Below are 27,618 nucleotides of genomic sequence, written 5' to 3'. Positions count from 1 at the left end.
TAAACGCAGCATTGCGTTGTATATATAGGAAAGTAATATGATTACATTTTTGGGTAAGTTTTTAGCAGTACGATTTGTAATTCGATCAAACCCGGGGGCTTTTCTGTTATGGAGTTTTTTAATAACGAATTCGATTTCTCGGGGACTTGTGTGTTTGACTGGAAGTGAGACGAATAATGCAGACTCTAAGGAATGTGTGACAATATGGCTTTTAGTGGGATTTAGAGTTATGTCATGTAGAGTGAAAGTTTGGGATAGATGTTGGCCGAATAGGTTTGTTTTTGCTGTGTCAGAAACCACCCATGAGTTATCTTCTTTACGGAGGGGAGAGGAAGTTGTGACAGTTTTTAAGATTTTTTTTGTCGTTTTCCACAGACAAGAGTTATGAGTTGTTAAGTTTTGGATGTATGAATTACAAGTTACAGTAACAAAAATTACATACATAGTAATTTTATTCTAATTTAATTATTGTCCTTTCCATTGGCAATGCAATGCTAATATAAAAATTTTAAACTTTATTACTCATAATTAGCTTAAAATTATTAAAAGATGGCTGCAAAGTTTTCATGGTAGTTTGTCAGATAAAAATTTTATTACGTCTTTATAGTGAAGTATCAGAAATATTACTACTATAAATGATTAAAATTAAGTATTAAACTTATAAATGAAAAAAAAAATTTATTGTAATTAAATTACTTATTTTATTAAGTAATTTTTAACTAGTTTAATTCCTAATCAATTTGTAATAATTACAAAACTTTAAATTAAAATTAAACTAAAAATTAAATTATTTAATTTAATTACAAAAAATTATAATTTACCCAAAACTGATTATTTTAAATTTATTTTTACTTGAACTATTATTAAAAAATTTAAACGATATTCTAAATATTTTTCTTCTTCCTCGCCTTAATCCCAACTACTTGGGATCGGCCGATGTTCTAAATATTTTTAATAAAATAAATGAATAATATAACCAATAAATTTCTTATGTACATTTTAAACTTTTGTATTACTATAAACTGTACATTATTAAATTTATTATAAATGTAAGACGAGTTTTAAGAGAATAATATATAAATATTATGCTTAAAAACTACTTTTATTTTAATAGTTAAAACTTGTTGTATGTGAGAGAAATATCGCTATAGGATTTTTGTAGGGTTTGGATTTATTTACATGACTTCGAGGCAACCTCTTTAATATAATAATTTTGGAATTGGTACTAGTATTTTTTAATTTATACATTTTTTGATAAAAACACAGAATAGATAAGATCTTATTTATTCTGTGGTAAAAATATGTCTAGGATTTCGGTAGTCCAATGAAAAAATAAACTTATAAGATGCACGGCGTAGTCAAATAATATATGTTAATTTGGTAAGGAAGAATTTTATATGTTATTACAAAATAACATAATAATTTATCCAATTAAATATTTCTAATTAATGTCATGTGACAAATTATCTAATATCTAAATATGATGATGATACTATCGCATAATTTAATCTATCGAAAGTTATTCAATTATAATATCTAACTATCGACTAGTATTGGAATAATAAATTGCAGTAGTAAAAAATGAAAAATAACGACTTATTATTTAATCAACAAGTTGCATAGATGAATAATTTAAAACTTTCGAATAATAAATAGTTTAATGTAAAATAAAAAACTATCGATTAATAAATTACATGAATTATCTAGAACTATTATTAACACATTATTAATTTTGTATGCAATTACATTTTTATCAATCTAATATTACTATAGATACAGATTATTGTGTGAATGATTATTAGATTATTCGATATTGTGAATATTAACTTGTAATTTAATAATGTCCATCACTATTTAAGTCTTTATTATTACTTACTATTGAAAAATTTATAGAATCATTGAAAGTGTAAAGAAAATAGTATTTTATAGTCTCAATAATTTAATATAGATGTTTTAATCTGTTTCACTTGCATATAATATATTGTATAAACTAATAAAAGCACTTCAATCTTTTTTTCAGCGTTTTTATAATTTTTTTATTTATTTAAAGTTTCTTATATTGCAAATTAAAATTTTTTAATATGTTGCGGCCAAAAGTTTTATCACAAATTTTAAGCCAAGCTAATACAAATGGAGTTGAAAATACTATGTGAGTAACATTTGATTTATTGTGATATTTATGTGTAACATTTAAATGTATCTGCTCTAATACTTGTGTGAATAATTAAAATACCATATTACATGAAATTGTATAATATACAAATTGATTCATTAGTCATGAACTACTTGGATTAGTTGCAAAATAAAAAAAAAATATTAAGAATTTTTTGTTATGGTTTCTTTAATGTATACGTTTTTTTCGATTTATCAATTATTATGTATTTTTTGTTTTCATTCTCCTTAATAGCGAGTCACCATACGATAAGGAATCCTTAAAGATCACGGGAATTATAATCCCGTGGACCTTAGTTATTTAGTAGGAGTGGAGACACGTACCATTGATCATTTCCAATTTTTAGACTTGTAAACAGTAAATAAATTTTCCAAATTCATTATAGTAAGTGATAGAGACTTGTCAACAGGGTAGTATATCGAAGATGAGATTAATTTGAATACTCCTATGGAATCTTTAAACTTATTGTTATAGTGAGGCATGTAGTGATGAAATATGGTAGTAGAGGGACATTTTATAATAAATCATTAACTAGCAAAAAGATATAAGTGAAGACAAAAACCAGAATTCAAGAGTCATACGATCAACTGGTATTATTGTAGATTAAACTGCAAAAATTGCACAGCGAATGACTATACCCGCCCTTCTCATAACTAAAACTAAACTAACTTAGGTGTCAACTTTATTTTTTCAATTAAAAACTTACATAATTAATTAGTTTATTTAATAATGATCAAATTAAAAAAATTGTTGGTCAATAACTACTTATGGGTCAATATTTTTTAGAAATTATTAAAATGTTAGTGATTAGAGTGTTATGTTTAGTCTATTTTTTAATTATATAATTATTAGTTGATAAGCTAGTTAATTATGTATGAGACCATCTGAAAAAAGTTTATACCCTTACAGATTATAAGGGATGACATAAAAAATATTTCTTGATATAATAAGAATTGATCACTTATGTCTAATATTATTTAAAATTAAAAATATCAATTTAAAACTAAAAAATATTCAACTCATTTTAATATTTTATTTTGTAGGCTTTTGAGTAAAATATGTTATAATTTTTTTCATTTGATTTTATGACAAGTTTCTAAATTTAAATTGCATTTTTTTCCAATGTGATGCTTTCCAAACAGTCTTAGTGCTTAGGGTGTATCATTGGGCTATAGATGGCACCATACACTAAGATAATGACCATAAAAAAAGAAACCTTTAAAATTGTTTATCACTGAACCCATTTTTCAGCACCAGCCCTGTTACCAAATAAAGCTTAATTTAAGGAGTGAGAGTTAAAAACAAAACTTCAATTCAATTATTGAATTCTATATAAATTTTTGTTTCATTTGTGATAATATTTGTATAGGTTATTAACTCATGAAGGTTGCCTATTAGCATTCAGTGGTTATGGTAATAGAGACTCAAATATCACAGCAATAATTGCTGCAAACCTTTGGAATACATATCAAAAAAATGGATTAGTTACTTTAAAAGAAGATCAACTTCAACTTGTATTAATGGATTGTTCGGTAAATTATGATTAGCTCATAATAATTATAATTATATTACAATTATAATATAGATTTAAAGGCATTAAAATAAAAGCAATTTAAGTTTTAATGTCACATTTTTAAAATTGATTTCTTATATTTTTAATTCAAAGAACACACTTATTCACTTAAAGTTTATATTTTTTTATCTAGTATTATTTAAAAAATTTATTTTAGGAAGGCAGAGTAGCTATCAAACAAGTAGCTAATATTTTACTATGCTTATATGCTAATCGATCAGTTGAATTTGGTTTGCTTAAAGAAAAAATCACAGCTTTATCAACATATTTAGACGGACCACTGCGGCAAATTGCATCATCATAAATTTTAATTTTTTTAATTTTATGTGTAATATTGTAATGTGTAATGTATTACATAATATTAATGGTAATTAAATGTAAATATTGTAACAAAAAGATACTGTATATATATTTTAAATTAATTTTATTTTTTAACCACTTGTATTACATCTTCATCATGCATAATATGTTGCAAACCCACTCTCTGTGGAGAGTATTTAGTGCTTGTGCCCTGTAAAATAACACAAGTTTCATCACTAAAAGAAGAACAAAATTTAATATTGAATATTTAATAATTACCCAAACAAGAGCATATTTAAACTGTTCTGCTAAAGTACGATGAATTGAATGACACACATGTTCAACACTTACTCCTTTTCTAAGAATTAAACAATCATCAAAGTCTGGAGGTTGACCAGGTTTCTTTGTATAAACCCGAATCAATGATAAGTACTGCCATAAAACTTCTAATAAGTAATCAAGATTTAATTTCATATTGCAGCTAAAAAAAAATTATAGGAATTTGTATGAAATACTTTACTTCATTCTTTATTTTTATTTTTGAAATAACCAGTGAGTTGAATCTATTGATCTTCAATATTTTATTATAGTTATAATACAAAATTATTATTATTTATTATAAATAAATATTTTATTATGTGTGGTATTATACTATTCATGTTCTTTTTATTAAAATTACTTATTTCTTTANTTTGTTGTTTAAATCACAAATACCTCACTACAACACTATTTGGTTGTCTAGCAATTCTATCAACCTCTTCAATAGATATTTGATCGATCTTATTATAAACATAAATGCAAGGCAAATATACTCGGTTGGCTGATATAACATCTATTAGTTCATCTGGTGTACAATCTTCTCGAAATAATACTTCAGCATTAAATATTTTGTATTCATGTAAGATAACTTGAACTAGTTTTTCGTCAATCCTAGTTAAAGGACAAGTAGCATTGAATGCTAACCCTCCCCCTTTTTTAATCTAAACAATAATTTTTAAACAAATTTATTTATGATTTGATAAAAATAGGTATTTAGCTACCTTAAAATAAATATTAGGCTTTTGTTTATTTAATCTAATTCCAACACTTTCAAGTTCTTTCTCTAAAAGTTGTCGTTGAATATCCTGTTTGGTTGCATCCAGCATCATTAACACTAAATCAGCAGTGCGTGCAACTGCTATAACCTTTAAATAATAATATTTATTAAGAAATGTATGATATAATTAATTTATATTATATAGTACTTTAATTTTTAATATCTGAATTCAGTTCTTTGTGTAAAAATTATATTATAAGTATTAATATATACTTATAATATAATTATAAGTGCCCACAGGGAGGGATTTGAACTAGCAACTTTTGTAGTTAAATTTTGAAAATGTTCTAGAAATTCTAACATATTTATATGTATCTTAAATTAAAGCTTATGTAATATACTTATTATTGAAAAAGATATTTGTCTTCTAGACTTATATAATAAAATATAAAATAATTTTTTGTGGCTTTCGAGTTTAATATTTTACTTAATCTAGACTTGTTTATGAAAAATAACATCAAAGTTAAAGAAATAAGTATAATTTTTATGTAAAACTCACATAATTCAAAAATATTTAATAAATTGTTCTACAAAACTTAATTAAAAGTGTTTTTAAGAAAAGTGCATTGGGATATTAAGAAAGAAGGAATAGACATTATTTTCACTTTTAACATGAATAACTTTTTAAGTAAAATTTTGCACAAAACAATTTTTCTAAAGCCTTAAAAAAAATGTTGAGAGAATACAATTCCCACCAAAAAATAAAATAATAATTTTGTTGTGCACATTTCTTTTGAATTCAATTTTATACTGTTATTACTTTTTAAAAATGTAAAACTAGGTGATTTTTTTATTTTAAAATACCTTACAAGGGGTCGGCACAATGATTAGGTCACCAATATTTATAAAAATTATATGAATTTAACTTACATTATGGTTTTCCTTTGTGAGAAGGAATTTTTTTACTGCGCTTTTTTATGTCTGTCATTTATTTTTGTTAACGATAAGTCAAATGACCAAAATTTGTAATAAGTTGATGACATTACTTTCAAAAATTGAAAAAATTCCTATTATCAATTACAAAATTGTTTAGCCCATTATTCTACATAGAAAAATAAAATCATTCATTTCTAATATTTGGTTATACATTACTGTATTTTCTTTTTCACTTGAATTGAATAAAATATTTTTATCATAATAAAAATTAAAATAAATAATAATATGCAAAAAATTTGTTGTATTTAATTTTTTATACATATATATATATATAACTTATTTTTACTAAATAACTGTCTTAACAACTAGTGATAGTTAAAATTTAATTTAATGTGTTGAAATCAGTGTGCAAAATTGATTTAGTAAGATATAATTTGGTCTGTGATAATTAAAATTTTTTTTTATTTTCACTTCGTACCCTCGTGAAAGACTTATGTGTTACCGACCCTATAACTATACATGCATATGTTGGTAGATAAAAAGGCAATTTAAGCTAGTTCAAAATCTCAAAGTTGATTATATTGACTTAGGAGAGGCATAAAATTTAAAATGAGTTTAAATTTATATTTAATGTAAATAAAATTCATATAACTTATGAGCATTGGTTTTTTTTTTTTTATTTAATTATTTTTTTATATGTAAATACTCATTGATTATTTAGTAATAATCTCATAAATTATAAATAATAGAAAAAATATATTTTCGGATTTAAATGAACATTAAACTTTGTTATAGTTTGGACTCTGATGAATTTTTTTTTGTAAAACAAAGTACTTATTCAAAATTAACAAAAGTTATTTTTTGAAAAGTTTTCCATCAAGCCCTTCAATTTTTATACAGGTTCGTCATAAAAGTAACAAAATATATAATTACTTTATAATTTTTACAATTTCCCAATAAAAATCACAATACTAGATTATTAAATATCAAATATATACTAAATTTAATTTTTATAATATTAATTCATTCAAGTAGCATAATTATAAATAAAAAAATTGAAGTAATAATATATGAAATAGTATAGTCATAAATACATTCAAATATAAAAACAGTAGCACAGTTGGGACACGGCACAGTATGGACGTGGCATAGTCGGAACAAGTATAGATGATATCTGACAGTGATTAAAATCACTATCATAAGAAATGCTTCAATACAAATCTGTAGATAGTGTTTAATTTTAAGAAATTGGTAGATTATTTCAAAAGCAACAATAACTCTAATTCCCTTAATTTTATCCCGATTAAATATTTGATTTAAAATTATAATATATGAATAAATAATAATTATATTAATTAAATTTAGTATGAAATTGATATTCAATAATTTAATATTGTAATTTTTATGGAGATATTATAAAAATAATAAAGTAGTAGTATATTTCTTTACTTTTGAGTTTGACGCAATACTTTTCAATAAAAAATGTTTGTTACTTATAATAAAATTATAAGTTTTATACACTGGACTACAAGGAACTTTCATCAGAAACAAAAATGTACTTTTCTAAATCAATTTTTCTCAATGTTTTCAAATATGCAATTAAACTTCTTCTATCACTTCTAAGTTTTAATATAGTTACTTATTATTAAAAAATAAGTATTTACATATAAAAAAAAATTATTAAGAACAAAAAAAATTGTTTTAAATTAATACTGATTTTGATTATTAATATATTAAAAATAAGGAAATTTTTAATCCTTTAAAGTTGTTTTTGTGAAAGTTTTTAATAAAAAAAATTAATTTATTACCATAACTTTTAGCTCAATTTGCAAGTTTTAAATTGACATCCTTAAATAAGAAATTTTATGAGAATTAAGAAACTTGTATCGTTAAGATTAATAAGGAGTCAGAAAGTTTTATAATAACTATTTATAGTAAATTTATCAGAAAAGCTCAATAATTTTTTCATTTTTATCATAATAGATAACTTAAATAGAAATAATAGTAATAATTTCCTAGTAACTTTTGGTGTTTGAAAAGATTCTGCTATTGAAATATTCAGAACTTAATTAATTTTAATGATTTATTTTAACTAAATGAACCATTCATAACAAAGTTGTTAAAAGATTACAACATGTTACCAAAAAATGTTGAATATTATAGTCTAGTAGTAGCACACACAAATAGAGTAAAAAAATTATTAAATTACAAAGTAAAATGATTTAGTTTTGTAGTTGAAACCTATTATATTGAACTTGATTCGTCAATAAATACTTTAAACACATTATAAATGAATGATTTTAATTTTCTGTATGGAAAACATGGTATAAGTAACTGTTTAATTGATAAATTAGAATTTTTTTTTTAATTTTTGAAATAATATTTTCAACTAGATATGAATTGTAATTATTTGACGTATCGTTGAAAAAGTAGGTCAAGTTAGAGCAAAGAAAAAAATAATAGTCACAAAAAAATATCCTATCAGCTTTGCATCGAAGCTAAAATCTAAAATATAGTAAAATAATTTTAATATGAATAAGAAATTTCTTCTTGAAATTTGATAAAAATCAAATTTATTCTAACTTAAAAAGAATTTAAGAAAAAATACAAAAAATTCATTGCCATACGCGGGTTGGAACATTGTACCCCAAGCACGTAAAACACAAGTTTTACCGACTCGGCAACTGTACGTCGCTAACGTTGGCTGAAAAAAAATTTCAATTTAAGCTAGTTCAAATTTCAAAGCTATTTTTTTCGACTTAAAAAATGCAAAAAAATTTAAATAAGTTTAACTTTCTATACTATATCAATTTGATTTTTATAATATTTATGAAAATCAGTGTACTCCTCTTGTCAGATATTTTAAATTAAAATAAAATACAAAATCCAGAATTTTAACACAAAAATAGCATATTTTTGAATGATGGTAGTCATTTTCACCATGAAGACAAGTCCAGAGGTCAAATTTTTTTTTTTTCAAATTAAAGTATATTACATTAGCTTTAATTTAAGGTATATATAAAAGTGTCAGTATTTCCGGAACATTTTCAAAAGTTAAATTGAAAAAGTTAATTTTTTGTAAAATAGTTACCATTTTGAAACCCTTCCTGTGGGCTGTTAAAGGGTCAAATGTTCACACAAATATATAAAATGACAGGTAAATACCTAAGATATTTATAAAAAAAATTTTTATATGGATTCGGTCATTTTTAAAAAAATTATGGCAATTTTAAGTAAAAAAAAAAAGAAGAAATGTCAAAAATTAACGATTTTTAAATTTGTAATTTTTGGGTGGATTTCACCCATTTACGGAGAACGAGGGAATTTTTTTCAATTTTTGAGGGTAATGTCTTCGACTAGATACGATTTGTGATTTTTTGACATATTGTTCATCAAAATCGGTCCAGCGAGAGCTGAGATTGAGCGTTCACAGACACAAAAAAAAAATGTTTAAAAAAAACACATCATAGTAAAATTAATACCTTCTCAGCTTCGCATCGAAGCTAAAAATAAAGTTGATATACTTATAACATAAGTTTAAGAAACTAATAAAAAAATAATAACTGATAAATAAAAAAACATATAAAACTTAAAATACTTAAAAAATTATGACAATTCATTTTATATACTACCTATAAATATTCATTGAAGCAATTTTAATGATAGTAACTTTATCATTGTCAAATATCATCTATACTTGTCTCAACTATACCGCGTACCAACTGTACTACTATTTATTTTTTAGTTACATTTAATTCTAGATTTATTCACTAGTATTTTTTTGATTTGTCCATTAAGCATTATAGGGATATCAACTTTTGTAAATTTTTATTAGTAACACATATATTTAACTAACTTATAAAATAGAAAATCATGTAATTAAGAAAATAACTAATTCATAACGACTTTTGAATCAGTTATTTGGAAGATACTAATATTTTAATACTTAGATAGGAGGAGAAAAAACATTTAGTGATGATAATGCTTCTATTATTATCACTTAATTTCACAGCTTTACCTCAGTTAATAGTTTAAATTATTAATAACTTTTGAAAAGCTAGTCTAAAAGTCTTTCTTGACCAGTAATTTTTTTAATGACATTATTTTCTATTTTATAAGTTAATTAAATATGTAAATTACCAATAAAAAATAATGTTTACCCCTATAATACATAAGGAATATACAAAAAAAAATGTATTAATGAATAAAACAATGAATAAAAATATGTAACTGAAAAATAAAAATTCTCAAAATTATTATTATTTTAGATTAACAATATCTTGTATTAGATAATTTGATTACTAATTACTTGTCTTCCTCGTCCTTTTCCCTGAGATGCACCTTCAATAATACCAGGTAAATCTAATAATTGAATATTTGCATCCTTATATTCTATTACACCAGGAATACATGTTAAAGTAGTAAATTCATAAGAAGCTGCTTCACTCTCTGTATGAGTTAATGTACTTAAAAGAGTTGACTATGTAAAATTAAAAATAATTATTACTTAAAACTGCAAAGATTTTTATTAAATATTGGGTTGAAATAAAATATTTTAAGTAAATTTAAATAATAACACATTCAATTGGAAAAAAGAACAATTTTTTCATCATCAGCTACATACTTTACCAACTGATGGAAAACCTATTAATGCAACTCTTGCATCTCCAGATTTCAAGACATCAAAACCTTCACCTTTTTCTTGCTTTTTTGATGGCTCTAACAATTGAGCTCTATACTTGGCAAGTTTAGCTTTCAATAATCCTAAATGATACTCAGTAGCTGTAAAACAGATAAATCAGTTATGTAGTAAAATCTCAATCAGCATAAAATTTGATAGTTCAGTCAGTACCTTTGTTTTTTTGAGTTCTAGATATTTCCCTTTCAATTTCCGCTATTTTTTCAAGAATCCCCATATTTAAATGGTTTCATTAACAAATCAATTTTAAATACAGTTAATATGGCTTTAATCTAACAAATTCTACTAAAAAAAACTATTTATTATTTTCTTCTTAATATTAGTAATTTTTAATGTTCTGTTTTACTAGTAATTTCAACAACCTAACCTTATGAGTTTTTTAATACGAATACGTCATTGATAATGATTGATAAATAATCTGTTATCATCATCAACGGGCAGTAAACCCTGCTTTGATAATCACTATCAAATTATATGTAGCTTATCAATTATCATCATGGTTATTAAAAAGAACTAACCGCTAAACTTATAGATATTTTCAAAATACACTTTGAAGTCAAGTGTGTCTAAATATAATTTTTTAAATAGAACTATACCTTTTCAGTTTTCGAATCTTTAGTAATTTCTTGATTACCGTTTTTTTTTTCAATTAAATTTTATCTAATGAAAAATTTTGAAGTATTGTGAAACTGAATGAATAATAGTAGATCAATTTATTTCCCTTACATATTCAATTATATTCGTCGTATTTCAGATGAAGTAAAAAAAAATATAAAAATGAGAGTTTTAAATGTAGCTGAAAAAAATGATGCTGCAAAAAATATTGCTGGTTATTTATCAAACGGAAATTGCCAAAGGGTATTTTTTTGTTCTGAGAGAAATATTAATTTATTACTTCGTTTATTTTTTTAGAGAGAAGGTATTTCTAAATTCAATAAAATTTATGAATTTAATCATACATTTAGAGGATCACCATGTACAATGGTAATGACATCTGTTTCTGGACATTTATTGGGATTTGAATTTCAAGGACCTTATCGTTTGTGGAATTCTTGTTCCCCATTAGATTTATTTAATGCACCAGTTATAAAAGAATGTCCCAAAAAATTTGTTGACATAAAGGTATTAAAATTTTATTTAATACAAAAAATTATTAAATATACCAATTTTCTTTTAAATAATTTAAAACTATGTTTGTACTATTTTTAAGATGTATTTAAGTAGAAATACAAAACCTTAAATTTTTATGTCTAAAATATCTAAATATTTTGTATAATTTTTATGAATTTAATTTATTTAATTAATTTTGAACATAGTTTTTTTATCACCTTTAATGTTCAAAGTTATTTAATTAAAAACAAAAAAATTAAAATTTAATTTGGTTTTTGTAGAATACATTAGTAAGAGAAATTCGAACTTGTAATGCTTTAGTTATATGGACTGATGCTGATAGAGAAGGAGAAAATATTGGTTTTGAAATTATCCAAGTTTGTAAAGAAGTAAATCCTAATATTCAAGTATATAGGTAAATTTGTGATTTCTGCTGATTTAAATTCATTTCATTTTCATAACCTAAGTAAAATGAAATTTTTTTTTTTTAAGCTGTCCAAAAAAATTTTTTTTTCTTAAAAACACAAATATACAAAAAAAATCTTAAAAACTTTAAAATAATTTTAAAATACAAAAATAAAAATAATTTTACGTTATAATTTTAAAATAGAATGAATTATGAATTCTTATTGTAACAAAAGTAATTTATTTCTACTCGCCTTATAGCACATAGTTTTGAAGTTTTATACATTGAAAAGTTTTGTGTATATACATTTCTATATATTTGTTGATTAATATGTCAATTGATAAACCCCCTTTTTTTTTAAACATAGCAATAATTAATATTAGACAATGATGCTATAGCTTATTATGTAAATAAAAAAAAAACAACAACAATAATATTATACAAAAAATATTAAATATAAATTATTTTTTAAATTATACATAACATTGCATTATTTTGCCACATTTTATAAAACGTAACTCTTCAATGAACTTAAAACTTGTTTTTTGTTTTTAATTTTTTAAGAACTTGCAACTTTTGGATCTGTCATTTGAAATTTATTAGGATTTTAATGTATAGACTGGAGGTAAAGCAAGTTTGTTGTTATTTTTATTATTAGACGTTTCTTGGAAGAATTTATCCACCCGCTTATATATAAAAATGAGAATAACATCTGAAGTACTAGTTTAAAAGATGTTATCAAACAGTCATTTTTTTAATTAGATCATTTTGTGTTTAATAAACTACGTAAATATATATGTTGCCATTTAGAAATATAAAGTTGACACCTATATGTGTTATAAAGGATGATTCTATAAAGTAATTAGTAGCTGATAAATCAACAATAATATGTAATAAAAATTAAAGAAAAATTTTTCAACTTTGTATTTATTTTGCAAGAAATCAGATAGTTTATTATAATCTATACAGGGTGGTCTACATGATAAATTTTATAACTTTTTATCCACAAATTATTTTACATAACATTTTTTTAAAAATAATTTATACATACACTACGTTAAAAACATTTTTTTTATTATTTATTTTTTGTATTGATGTATGTAATACATACTATTTTAAGATGTTTTTGGGGTTAGGATAAATAGATAAATGCTGGTGGAGTATACATTATAAATATCCACCATATTAAACACTGACTCTATGTATTAAATTGCAAGTAAATCAATAAATACTCATTCCAACATTATTATTGACCAATTGAATATTTTTGTAAGAGAATCTTAAAATTTCACTGTTTTAAAATTTAAAAATGAAAATCAAATTTTAATTTTGCTATTAAAAATTAATAGTAAAAATATAATTTTAACATAGTTTTTATTAGTAGACACTCTTTATAAATTTTATTTTGTTAGAGCTATATTATCGGAAATTACAAAACAATCGGTACAAAGGGCAATAAATAATTTAGGATATCCAAACAAAAATATAAGTGATGCAGTTGATGTCAGAAGTGAATTAGACTTAAGGATTGGTGAGCTAAATCTAACTGTAAAGAATTTAAATTAAAAATAGTTTATCTCAATTATTCTTTTAGTATTTGTTTCTAATATTAGTTCAATAATAAGTACCAAAACTCCAAATGCTGAAATATTGTTAAATTTCTAAATAAGTAGCTTCTTTGATTTATCTAATTAAAGATTGCTGATATATATTGTATAATTTTTTTACTCTATAAATATGTCTACTTATAATAAAATTATAAGTATTGTTTTTTTTATGAAATTGGATATAGAAAATATATTATTTTACTTATATTTCATAAAATTGGTTTTTCAATTTTAGCATCATATCGCCATGCACAAAGAATAAAGCAGTAACTAAAAAAATTGAACTTTGAGATTATGAGGTCTTTGGATTTAGGTTTTACTCATCTCATAATAATTTTCATAAAAATATTGAATATTTGGTTTAATATTAAACTACTTAGAAAATTGATAAACATATTGGGTGTAATTGGAGAATAAATTTTATTTTTGATCTCTTGAAAAGTATGAAAAAATGATTTACTGCCTTATTAATTGTGTATATTGATATTATCATGGTTGTCTTTGATATATGTAAATTTTGATATTCAAATATCTTTTTATTCAAATCTTAGGTGCTGCATTTACTCGTTACCAAACTTTGCGTTTGCGTAATGTATTTCCAGATGTATTAGCCAACAGCTTAATTAGTTATGGAAGCTGTCAATTTCCTACTTTAGGTTTTGTTGTTGAACGATATAAAGATATTCAAAACTTTATTCCTGAACAGTTTTGGAAAATAAAAGGTGCTTTTATTATAAAATATGTCCACTAAATATTATTTTTTATTTATTTTACTATTAGTGAACCATAAAATTGGAGAAGTAGACATTGAATATGCATGGCATCGTGTAAGATTGTTTGATGAATTATTCTGTAAAGTATTATTTGAACGGTGTTTAGAAAATCAAATGGCGCATATCTTAAATGTTATTAAAAAACCAAAATCTAAGTGGCGACCTGTACCTCTTGATACTATAGTAAGCAATTTATATTTTTCTATAATTAAAATGTATTAATTAATATACAAATTTTTATTTGTTATATCATAAATAAATAATATAAATTCATTTTACACAAATTTTATTTATTATATGAACTAATTTTTGACTAATGACTTGGTCTTGTTTATAAAAATAAAATATTATATTCATGAAGGTTAATTACTTTGAAATGTTTACATAGTCTTAGTATTAATAATTTGAGGACTTGGTGCAACAACCAGATTTAAAATAATGAGTAACTAACTTTACTTTCCCATATTATCATATCCTTCTACAAGACCAATTCCAAGTTCACCAGGAACAAAATATTTATTATTTTCCAGGCCCACATATAAACGTGACTTAATAGTTTCAATGTGTTCAGCATGTGTAGCAACAGTGCATAATAAAAAATAAGCAAAATGAACAGTATTTTGAATTATAACATCTAGAAAATTAATTAAAGAAACAAAACCATGAAAGAATATTTATATTAGAATCAGAATATAATTAAAAATACAAATTATCTATAGTAGATACCTGATATTAATTAAAATTTGACAGTGATTAAATCGCTATCATAAAATTCTTTGATGTGATTATATTTTAATTTGATAGTTCAATTATTCTGATCTTTATTAGTTAAAAATAATTTCAGTTCAAAATGAAACTTTAATTTATTATAAACCATTGATTGTTAAAACATTGTAAGTTAAAATAAATTCAGTTTATTATGATAAATAGGAACTTGAAAAAACTGCTAGTCGAAAACTTGGAATAAATGCTAAAGAAACTATGAAAATTGCAGAAAAACTCTACAGTCAAGGATACATAAGTTATCCTAGAACCGAAACTAATATATTTCCAAAAGAACTAAATTTAAATAACTTAGTTCAATTACACATTGAAGATAACAATTGGGGTAGTAAGTATTAGGTGTAAATTTAAAAAAACTAATTTTATATTCAATATAAACAAAATTTACTGATTTAATTTCTTTTATTATTATTATTATTTTTTATATAGCCTTTGCTGAAAAAGTTTTACATGATGGTCCTTCTCCACGACAAGGTAAAAAATCTGATCAAGCTCATCCTCCTATTCACCCTACAAAATATACAAATGGTCTTCAAGGTTTGTTATAAAATTTATTACATTTTTATATAAATGGAGGAGAATTTATCATAATTAATTAATATTGAATAACTAATGTTTTTAATTTGTTTTTTTATAGTTTAAATAATGATAATATCATTGAAAGTTATTGTTAACAACATTTCAGTTGTTAACTTAAAGTGTACTCGGACCGGTCTAATTGTTATCACGCGACTACTCCCTACTATGAACGTTGTAGTGGACGTCCCTATCACCGGCCGATCAGCTGTTACACACCACACACAACACATAACCACACAAATTTTTGTAATATAGTATCTTTTTTTTTGTATTGGGTAATATTCCGTTTTTGTTTGGTTTGTTGAAACATTTAAATTTTTGTTAGTTATAATATACAATTTGGTTGTTTATATAGACGTTTAATTTTTGTTTTTAAACGTTACGGCAAAGTTCAAGTTTATAATAAACTCATATAGTTTTGTTATTCTATTCTTTCGCACTAATTGTTAGGATCATTAACTGTACAACTACTAATTAGCTCGATAACTTGCATCTTTACTGAGATAGTTAATTGCTATATATTTAATCGTTCTAGTTCATTGTGGCAGTTAAATTTTATGTTACCAAAAAATTGTCTTTAATTAGTAAGTTCATTTGTTATTGTTGTGGTTCGTGTTTAGTTTTAGGTAGCATCTCTGGCCAGCAGCTCTGCAAATTGTGAGTACTATTGTAGATTTGTGTTCCACTTTATAATTTAGTGTAGTCTTTATTCTCATTATTGTTATTATTGATTGTGATTTGTTGAACAGATTAGTTATTACAAGTTTATTTATATTTTATTTATTTCATTGTAGGCGTAAGGCACAACGCACAACGGTCATAAGGACCTTGTGAGTATAAAATAGTCATTATCGCACGGGTATTTGTTGTTTTATATTGTGGGAAAATCATTAAATAATTAAACTATCTTTAATTTTGTGTTATCTGTTCAATGTCATTTTAGTAATAATTATTATCTAGTCAAATTTGTTTAATTTAATTACTACATCTTATTGTTGAATTTTATACTATTATTCTTTATATTGTCCTTTTAATTAATTACATAATTTTACACCATTGTTCTTGGAGTTATTTTTAGACATCTTGTTTAGTACTATAATTACTTTAAAGAGTGAATTGAGAGTCATTTATTATTAGAAGAGTCATATTCATTTGTTATTGATTTATTGAAGTTGTATAATTCATTGTTGTTGTTATTTTGTTAGATTTTTTCAGAGTTTATAATTATATTATTTGTTGAGCCAAAAGGGCTAAATTTATCTAGTCAAGTTATTTATTGAAAATATTATTAATTATTGTAAACAGGTTTAAATTATTTATTTATTTAATTTAATAGTACACACTTACATATATACACACTAACACATCTTTCACTACATAGATCACTGGTTACTGCACAGGCGAACCCTCCCACCTCCAGTGATTCTATTTACATACATTACACTACGCAGCCTGATCGGTATTAGTGCAATTAGCCGGTTCAGGTACGCACTATAATATTTAGTGCCCCTAACCCCAACAGTTATATTGGTGATAAGGCTTTTGATTCTTTCTAAATTTTCCTTGATATTGTTGGCACAAAATTAAAAAAAATATATCTTAACCTAATTTTGACTTTCATCATGATTTATGAACTATCTTGAAGAATATGTTACATTCAACTTATAAATAAGTTAATTTATCTTCAATGTATTATCTTGTGTTGTTAGCTTATATTGATTTTATATTTTACTTTATGTAGTTTATTTTTTCAAATTGCCTTTATTGATGTTATTTAAAATATAGTAATTTAAATCTAATTATAATATGATCAATTTTAGATCCCAAAGATCGTAAAGTTTATGAATATATTGTCAGACATTTTTTAGCATGTTTATCAAAAGATGCTCAAGGACAAGAAACTATTGTTAACATTGAAATTAACGGAGAAAAGGTTATTGTTTAATTTTTAAGTTAACACAGTGGTATATTTTAAATTTAAAGTAACAATAGTAAATCCGAATAATACTTCATTTGAAGGAGTTTTATTATTAATTATTATCCATCTAGATTTTCAATTAATTAAAAATATAATTGATTTTTTTAATTGATCTATTTCTTTACTATTAATTATTAATATTAACAGCATAATTATAGTTTTCAGCTTCAGGACTACAAATTATAGCTTTAAACTATCTAGAAGTATATATTTATGAAAAATGGTCAAATAAATTGATGCATGAATATAATCAAGGTGAAACTTTTATGCCTACTCGATTGGAAATGACTGATGGTCAAACCAGCGCACCTAACCTTCTTACAGAATCTGACCTCATAACATTAATGGATAAACATGGCATTGGTAAAAATTTTCATCTTTAATTCATGTTCCGAGAATAAGTCATTTTTGGGGTTCTGTAATAAAAATTAATCCTTGTATGGTCAAGCTATTATTGGCATATCTTAGTCTTCCCATTTTTTCATTTATGTATCAATTATTACACTATTTGAAGTACAGACAAATAAAAAATTTTTAGTTATAGGATTATTAGTTTCTATAATTAAAACTTTCAGTTACAAAATAATAACTTTCAATTCATTGATAGAATGATTAACTTCTTAACTGTTTAACTATTGAAAAAATATACTTATTATTTTTTTTACTTTTGGTCACTGTAATACTAAAAATAATTACAATTCTTAATATTTATGTATTTTTTATTTGTATATAGTTAATTAACTACCATTAATCTAAGTTACATTTTGAGTAAAGCTGTTAGTAATTTTCATGTTAAAAATAGCAAACACAGATTATGTAAAATTGAAGATATGAAGTATATAACTTTAAAAAATACAACTAATTATAACAAATATTATGAAAAAACTAGAAATTTTAACTTAATACTTTTCATTTTACTTATTTTTTATAAGGCACTGATGCTACACATGCTGAACACATTGAAACTATTAAGTCACGTTTATATGTGGGCCTGGAAAATAATAAATATTTTGTTCCTGGTGAACTTGGAATTGGTCTTGTAGAAGGATATGATAATATGGGATTTGAAATGTCTAAACCACGTTTAAGATCTGAACTTGAAGCCGATTTAAAAAGGTAAAATTAGTTACTCATTATTTTATAAAAATAATCGATTTGTTTCATTATCTTAGGATATGTGAGGGAACTAAATCATCAGATATTGTTCTTAAAGAACAAATAGCCAAGTATAAAGAAGTATTTATTAAGACAACAGAACAAGTTCGTAAATTATCTTAAACATTAATGTTTAAAGACATGTTCTCTACTGAAAATTCTTATTATTTAGGTAGAAAAATTAGATCAATCATTAGGAAAATACCTTAGAGCACAGCCAATAGCATACCATAGTAATCAATCTTTGACATTAAAAGATGTTTGTAAATGTCCTGCTTGTAAACAATTTTCATTGATATTAAAAGAACGTCATAACAACCAAGGATTTTATATCTCTTGTAATGGATATCCAACATGCAGAAATACATATTGGTTTCCTCCTAATGTAATTGGAGCAACTGTTATTGATAATGTGTGCCCAGAGGTTTGATTTTATTTCTTACTAAATTTGAAACTATTAAAAAAATTACAATTAAGGTTATAAAATAGTAAATTCATAATTTTCAAGACTCAATAATTTTGTTTTGCTCAGTAAGCAACTATAAAATAAATAAACAAAGATTCCTTAACAAATATACAAATCAAAACATTTATTTATAGAAGAATTGATATAAAATCTGAAGTCATAAAATTTGTATAAAATTAAATGTTTCATAGAACAATCATTATTTATGTGTACTTTTAAATTATTAATAAAAAAAAATTGATTATTAAAAACAGGTGGTCCAAGATGTCTTGACAAATCAAATAATTTTTTATTTAAAATAATTCATACTACCTTAGACAATGTTAAAATCATTATTTTATTTTTTATTGTTTATTTTTAAGAATAAAATTGTTTTACTTCTCTGTACAGATAAGTATTTTATCATAACCCACTCAATTACTTGCAGACTAAAAATAAAAAAAAAATTTTTAATTACATATTATCAAATTATTGGCTATATAATACTTTTTAGCCTTGTACATTATGTACTGAAAATGTATTAACTTAGATTTTTTACAAATGGAAATACATATTTTAAATTTCATTGAATGTTTAAAGTTTTTTTTATTAAATGGAGTTTTGTCAACGATACATCATAAGATCATAAATCGAATCTATTTGAAGAAATTATCCTCAAAAATTGAAAATTAAATTTTTTTTAATACTTTTTAAAAATTAAACACTACAGATTTGCATCAAAGGATTTTTGATAGTAGTGATTTTAATTACTATTAGATATTATCTATACTTGTCTCAACTATGCCAGTTTCCCACGTGCCACAACCACAATTTGCTGGGTTTTTACTAAAAATGTTGATAGTTAATACAAATTTAAGATAAGTACTTGTTGAGTTATTATCATTTTAGTACATAGAGTGAGTATGTAGAGTAGGTATAGTATGGAATATAAATATACGAGTTATACCTATACGCACTATATTCCCATTCTACGTATTAAATTGCTTGTAATTCAATAAGTACTTAAGCTTAAGTTGTTATCAACCGATCAAAATTTGTTGAGGGAAAGAGCTAATAATATCTATTTAATAATTTTGAAAAAACTCTAAAATTATTTTTTTTTTTTTCATTAGAAACAAATCTGTACCTCAAATTTAGGGTAGCGTAAGTCCAAAAATTAGGATCTCAGATTATTACTTTTTTTTATGTGAAATTAAAGTTAATATTGAACTCTATTTACAGAATTTTGTTAAGATGTTATTATCTTTCATATTTTATTAATTTTAAAAGTTTTAGTCCTAACTTAAGGTTGTACCAAAAAAACATAACTTGATATAATTTACATAATAAAATAAACTAATAGTGTATTAACCATGTATTTCAGTCCAAAAATATTGGCATGCTATTGTTAATTTAAATTTCAATAAAGATTCAAAGTTACATTTTTCTGTTTTTGTGCCCTGATAAAAATTTGACTAAATTTAGTCTAGTTTTGAGATACAGGAATAATAAAGAATATGTTTTTAACATAGTCAAAAACTTTAAAAGTTATTTTACACAAAAAATAACCTCAAATATTTGCTGGATTAAAAGTTATATTAAAGATGTCAAAACCTAATAATGATTAAATATTTTTTAAACTCCTTTTCTAAAAATACTCATAAATTTTGATATTTTTTTAAATTCTTACTATAAGAATAATGTTTGATTTTTGTTTTGTTTAGTGTTCTGGAAATGTAAAATTAATAAATTTCCAATTCAGTGATAGAAGCATGCGACCACATTTTCCAAATAATTTTACCGGTTGCATTAATGGTTGTGAGTCGAGATTAAGTGAAATACTTCAAGTAAATTTGTCTCGTCCAGCTACAAATTTTAATTCTATAAATACTAGTAGAAATAATCAATCAAGCTCAAATTATAATAATGGTAAATACTATAAATTAAATTAATAAAGAAAACTATAGCGAAATGATTTAATAACAATGATTAGAGGTTATTTTTTAATATTTACGTAGCTTAAAAGTAAAAATGTTATAATTTTGATTTAATTTTTTTTTTTTTATGTCTCAAAGTATAAAAAAAAAAATTATGAATTATGAATTAATATTATTTTATGAACTAAAATTTATTGGTTCCAGTACTAAGAATAAATACTCAACAACATTCAAATAATAATCTAGGACTAGGATCACAATACAACAACAATGGTAAATTAATTTGAATTTTTAATTTTTTTATAAGTACTTTTATAACTTTAAAAAATGAGTAATTTTATATTTTACAAATAAAAAAAAAATTGATACATAATTAAAAATTAACAAAACAATAATATATTCTTAGATATTCATAGCTCCAATGTTCAACAATATCAAAGAAATAGTCACCAAAGACCTACATCACAATATAACAACACTGGTAAATGTTTTTATTCTTAACTATAAATTTAATATTTACGTAAAACCAAGTTTAATGTCTGTAGTCCTTATATTTTCCTCTGAAATTTTTTTTTAATTAAATATTTTTCAATTTCATTTGTTTTTCAAAATACTAGCACATCCTTTTTCCAGATTGATAAAAGCAAAATAATACACATATTTATATTTTTCTACACTTTTTTACTTTCTAACGTGTAATTTTATTATTAACAAAAATTAATAATAAGTCTTGTTAATTTTTTAATTTTTACTTTTGAATTATAAGTTTTAATTAATTTAAATATTTTTTTATAGCAGATATTTAATTATTTTTACAAAAATTATAAATTTAACCTTTTTGAAGGTTTTAAAATTATTTGTCAAAAATATAAAAATATTTGTGAATATTTTTTTTTTCAAAATAAAATCAGAACAAGATCATATATGAATAGATCATTCAAACCTAAATTTGACATTGATTTAATTAAAAATTTGACTATATAAAATAAATTTAGTGCCACCATTAAATGTATAAACAGAATTTTCAGTAAGTAATGAAACAGGTCGCTTGTCACAAACAATGATAACAATAGTAATCCATTACATTACTTACTGAATATTCTATATATTTTAAGTAAACACATAATTTAACACAGTTCATAAAGTTATTACTTTATATACTAGGCCCAGGACGTGGAAATAGTGCTCAACAATATCAAACCAATAATTCTCATAGGTCAGCTTCAACACCATCCATCAATACAGGTAAATGAATCTATAAGACTAAAACCTTATATATATATATAAGTAGCATTAATTTACTGTGAATTATTTACACTAACAAAACTTCTAATAATGTTCATTATAAATATATTAGTAAATATTAATACAGGTATATAACTCTAAATATTAACTAAATAGGGTGTTATATGGTGCATTGGATCATTCAGTTACATCATTTTAATGCTGATGTTCAGATGCGTTGTTTGCTGTTGTCCTTAAACTATTGTTAACTTTTGTTTTTCAAATGGCAACCTTATTTATTTTTTATCAACAATTTTTTTTTTGATCAAATAAACAAAAAAATTTTGTATGAAAATATTTTTATTTTATTTAATTTCCATTGAGTATTTATTTATACAAGGCGCGAACACTATAAATAAATGAGTATTCCTGTTTCTTTACAGTGCAATGAAGATACGTTTACAGTTTATTGTTTTTCTATAAACCAGTAACATTTTTTGATATATGTGAATAATTATGTTGCCGTCTATTACCCCTAAATTTTAAACAACTACTCTTTGAAAATTTAATAAAATGAAAAGTAACATTTTTTTTCAAATAAACCAATCAGATGTAATCATTTGCAAATCATAAGTATAAAATAATTTGGGGTATAAGAGATAATTGCAAAAAATTAATTTTTGTATAAAATTGCTCAACTATGATTGTTAAAATAATAATTAACTTTAATATTTTCGAAGATATTTTGTGAGGAATAGTTAAGGAATTACCCAATATAATCTAGTTCAATTTTATTAATTCAGTTTACATTTAAGAGACAGGTGAAAGCATCCCAAGTTTTAATTTTTTTTCATTAAAGCATAGGACAAAATATGAAGCTTTAATTAAATCTATGAAATTGGAGTCTCATTTAAATTTTTAACAGGTGATTGATTAAATTGAACTTTTCTTCAATTTAATGCAAATAAAAAGCTTAAAAAAACACTAAATTTAACCATATGATTTTAGTTAATCCAATTATGATCAAATTAAACATTATCATAAAAAAAATTAGCTTGAGATTTTAAATGGTAATTTTAAATAGAAATCTAATAACAGAAACTAGTCAACATTTGCATCTATAAAAAATAAGTACTTCAATTTGATTTTTTAAAACTTAAATGGTTCATTTTCAGTTCACTTAAAATAAATGTTGACATTTCAATCTGTTCTTTCCTATCAATGATTGTAACAAATATATCTTTAACAAAGAATATGGGCTATTTAAAATGGGCATCATCATAGTATAGTACAAGAACTCTTTTTTTTTTTTACTTATTTTATAATATAAATTTTTGAGTTTTAATAGGTGTGCATAAAAAATGAAACTTATGTGCTATTTTGAATTCAATAAATTTTATCTTTAAATAAACAAATAAAAAAATCTACATACAATAAATGCAAATCAATAAGGCCATGTCATACCTAATGTTTAAATCTATTAACATATTTTTATTGTTGTCAATTTAGTAACTTATAAAAATATCTATTTTTATCAATATATGTTTTAGATCAAGTTTGCTGTAATTGTGGTGAAGGTGCAAAATTGTAAGTGTTACAAAAGTAATTTACATAGATATAGTTTACATACAATTACAATAATAATTAAAATAGCTTAAAACAGTTAATACATTATTATTTTTTAAATAATTATCTTTACTTTTAGTTAAGTTATAAAAAATTTCCAAGAGTTATACGCTTTAAAAAGCTTCATATGCATTAATGCAAATAAAAAAAACCCAGCATAGTTGGGACGTGGCATAGTTGGGTCCAGTATAGATTTCATTTGACAGTGATTAAAATCACTATCATACAAAACACTTCGATGCAAATTTGTAGATAGTGTTTAATTTAAAAAATTTGGTGGATTATTCCAAAAGCTACATGATCTCCTATTTCCTTATTTATATCCTGATTTCAAGTTTTATGATTTATAAGTGTAATATATTTATAATATATAAAGGGAAATAGTTTTATTTTAAAAAAAAGTATGTTAAATGAAAGAAGTATATAATTAGTATTTAACATAAAAAAATTGTATTGATCCATATATTTTTCAAATAGTTATAACATTATAAAATTAAAAATGCAAAATATAAAATCGAGAATTTTAACACAAAAATAGCATACGGTAGCTATTTTCACCGTGAAGACAAAATAAAGTCCAACAATTTTTTTTTCCATAATAAAGTATATTACATAAGCTTTAATTTAAAATATATATATATAAGTATCAGTATTTCCGGAGCACTTTTAAAAGTTACTTTTTTGTGAAAAAGTTGTCATTTTGAATCCCCCCTGTGGGCAGGTAAAGGTTCAGATTTATAAAAAAAATGTATCAAATGATAAATAAAGACATCATGCATCTATAAAAAAAAAATTATATTTATTTGGTCATTTTTGAAAAAGTTATGGCAGTCTTAAATAAAAAAATTGAAAAAAATTCGAAAATTAAAGATTTTCCCCATTTACGGGGATTGTGGGAAATTTTTTCAATTATTGAGGGTAATGTCTTTGACAAGATACAATTTGTGATCTATTGACATATCATTGAAAAAAATCGGTTCGGTGAGAGCTGAGAAAAAGTGATAACAGACACAAAAAAAAAAAATTAAAAAAAAAACATAGTAAAATTAATACCTTCACAGCTTCGCATCGATGCTGAAAAGTCTCATTTACTAAAAAAACATTAAAAGAGCCTCACTAAAATGTTATTGCATTGGTTCCTGCAATATAATTACAAAACAAGTATAAATAAATAAGAGAAAATATCAATGAAGTTTTAGAATATAATTTAATTGAATGTTTTCTGCCTTTCTTTAACGAATAGTTTATATTTTACTTATTAACCACCAATATTTTTTCAATATACAGCAGTAAACTTAATTACTTAACTAAATTTATATCTTATTTAATGCTACTAAAATTTAAAAAATGTTCAGATTGACAGTTACTAAAAATACACCAAATAAAGGACGCCAATTTTATGGGTGTTCAAAACCTATATCTCAATCTAATAGATGTACATTTTTTCTCTGGGCTGATCAGTCAGCATCTACTGTTTCAACTACTCAACCTCCTTATAGAAATAACAACAATAGAAGTTTTCAAAACAGTACGTTTAGAGCTAGAAATAGTAAGTATTAATTTAAACATTTATAATGAAGTTTAAAGATTAAGTAAAATAATATTTTAATAATAGATCAATCAAGTAGTAGTGGTCAAGGACAAAGGAAGTGTGGTAATTGTAAACAAACAGGTATTTAATTATTTTAAATAATTTAGTGTTTGATGTATAAACTATAAATAATAGAACCATTACAATATTTTTATACTAATTTAATTGTTAACTAAACTTCCCATTTTATTTAACACACATTGTGTTCAAACTCAAAATGAAAACCTTAGTTTTATTATGCATTCTTTTAAAACATAATAACCTATAAAAATATCTGTAAATTTATTTGTTTTAATTACTTTATTATTTTCATATTAAATTATGAATATCATAAAAAAATTTTTTCTTAATTTAGTATTCATATTATAAATTGTAAAAAAAGATTATTTTAATTGAACACAAAATATAATTTAAAAATTCTAATTATATCTTAATCATTTTAAAAATATTGTTTCAAAACTAAGAATTATATTAAAATTTGAAAACAATTTTTAAACTAATATAAACTTAAATTTCAACTCCTAAAACCAAATATTAGTCCTATTTAATCAAAAATTGTAATTAGTGATTGTTAAATTTTTTTTTTTAAATAGGTCATACAAGAAGAAATTGCCCACAAATATCTTAAAAACGAGATGTTTTTTTATGGTTAGGACATCTAAGAATAGACCTATTTATTATAAAAAGCTTATTATAACAGAATTATTTATATTATAAATAAATTTAAGTAAATCTAAAGACTCAATGTGTGTTTAATTTGTATTGAAATTATACAATATTAATGTAACATATTTATTATGAATTACTCATATAATTTCTGATGTGTTCTTAAATATACTTTAAAAATTGTTTATGCATTTCATTTTTACGTAGATTGATAAATTATATATTTATAATAAATGAAAAAATATACTCTAGTAGTGTTAATAATTTGGAATGTCATAATTTCAAGTTTTATTTACTAATTAAAATGATAAATTAGTTTTAAAAGGAAAACGTTTGATTTTTTAATATTTTATGATTTATTATATTTTTATCATCATTTTCTTAGAGTTGTGCGTGAAGATTAATTTCTTTTTATAATTTTTTCAAAAATCCATAAGTTAATTTTCACTTTTTAAATTTTTTAATTTTCAATAACTGAAAAGAAAATAATTTTAATGATCTTTATGCCTCTTTGGTACTTTTGTTAATGATGAAATTTTTAAGAAATCTTTTTATTGTAGGTAAATGTTTAACTGTTGCTAGTAAAAATCAAGAAATGTTCTGTGTAAATTTATTTCAATATTAATTAAAAAAATCCAGCACAGTGGGGTGGCGGTACAGTGGGGTCGTGGCATAGTTGGGTCCAGTATAGATGATATCTGACAGTGATTAAAATCACTATTATAAAAAACGCTTCGATGCAAATCTGTAGATAGTGTTTAATTTATAAAAAAAAAATTTGTTAAAATAGCATATTTTTGAATACGGTAGCCTTTTGCGCATACAAGATAGGTCGTCGAGACAAATTTTTTATTTTTTATTTTATAGTACATGAAATAAGCTTTAATTTGATATATGTTTAAAGGACACAGTATTTCCGGAACATTTTCAAAAATTAAGTTGAAAAAGTTATTTTTTGTAAAAAAGTTACTATTTTAAATTGCCCCAGTGAGCAGAATAAGTGTTAGATTTTCAAAAAAAA

At 23.1% G+C, this 27,618-nt stretch overlaps 3 protein-coding genes and 1 long non-coding RNA gene across 5 annotated transcripts in view; 3 read left to right on the top strand and 1 right to left on the bottom strand.

Moving 5' to 3' along the window:
* Positions 1-1,127: 1,127 nt before the first annotated feature.
* Positions 1,128-4,736, top strand: LOC126906413 (ragulator complex protein LAMTOR2). 2 transcript variants are annotated; one of them, XM_050687020.1, is made up of 4 exons: positions 1,128-1,380; positions 2,021-2,149; positions 3,543-3,705; positions 3,904-4,736. In XM_050687020.1, exons 2-4 carry the CDS (start codon positions 2,082-2,084, stop codon positions 4,048-4,050), a joined length of 378 nt encoding a protein of 125 aa, XP_050542977.1. In that variant the 5' UTR covers positions 1,128-1,380; positions 2,021-2,081; the 3' UTR covers positions 4,051-4,736. The 2 variants fall into 2 exon arrangements, with proteins under 2 accessions (XP_050542977.1, XP_050542978.1); XM_050687021.1 differs by lacking the exon at positions 1,128-1,380 and having other exon boundaries at positions 1,826-2,149.
* LOC126906403 (developmentally-regulated GTP-binding protein 2) lies at positions 3,855-11,099 on the bottom strand. The gene is made up of 7 exons (XM_050687007.1): positions 10,871-11,099; positions 10,643-10,800; positions 10,328-10,498; positions 5,087-5,230; positions 4,761-5,026; positions 4,326-4,527; positions 3,855-4,257 (listed from the first exon to the last, which is right to left on the bottom strand). Exons 1-7 carry the CDS (start codon positions 10,932-10,934, stop codon positions 4,171-4,173), a joined length of 1,092 nt encoding a protein of 363 aa, XP_050542964.1. The 5' UTR covers positions 10,935-11,099; the 3' UTR covers positions 3,855-4,170.
* Positions 8,478-27,618, top strand: part of LOC126906416 (uncharacterized) — a 177,185-nt gene continuing 158,044 nt past the window's right edge. The window contains exon 1 of the long non-coding RNA XR_007704247.1: positions 8,478-9,030. This is a non-coding gene — a long non-coding RNA (uncharacterized LOC126906416). The remainder of the gene's footprint in view (positions 9,031-27,618) is intronic.
* Positions 11,271-26,783, top strand: LOC126906385 (DNA topoisomerase 3-alpha). Its single transcript, XM_050686966.1, has 21 exons — positions 11,271-11,575; positions 11,630-11,839; positions 12,109-12,242; positions 13,646-13,764; positions 14,392-14,562; positions 14,621-14,796; positions 15,544-15,724; positions 15,826-15,933; positions 17,796-17,908; positions 18,112-18,316; positions 18,886-19,069; positions 19,126-19,213; positions 19,281-19,532; positions 21,278-21,482; positions 21,695-21,763; positions 21,897-21,971; positions 22,655-22,735; positions 24,265-24,301; positions 25,696-25,889; positions 25,956-26,012; positions 26,525-26,783. Exons 1-21 carry the CDS (start codon positions 11,411-11,413, stop codon positions 26,557-26,559), a joined length of 2,859 nt encoding a protein of 952 aa, XP_050542923.1. The 5' UTR covers positions 11,271-11,410; the 3' UTR covers positions 26,560-26,783.

This window comes from Daktulosphaira vitifoliae, unplaced genomic scaffold, assembly GCF_025091365.1.
Source record: "Daktulosphaira vitifoliae isolate Bord-2020 unplaced genomic scaffold, ASM2509136v1 Scaffold_4, whole genome shotgun sequence".
Classification (NCBI taxonomy): Eukaryota; Metazoa; Arthropoda; class Insecta; order Hemiptera; family Phylloxeridae; genus Daktulosphaira; species Daktulosphaira vitifoliae.
The sequence above is the reverse complement of the archived record's forward strand: the minus strand, read 5'-3'. Positions and strand labels throughout refer to the sequence as shown.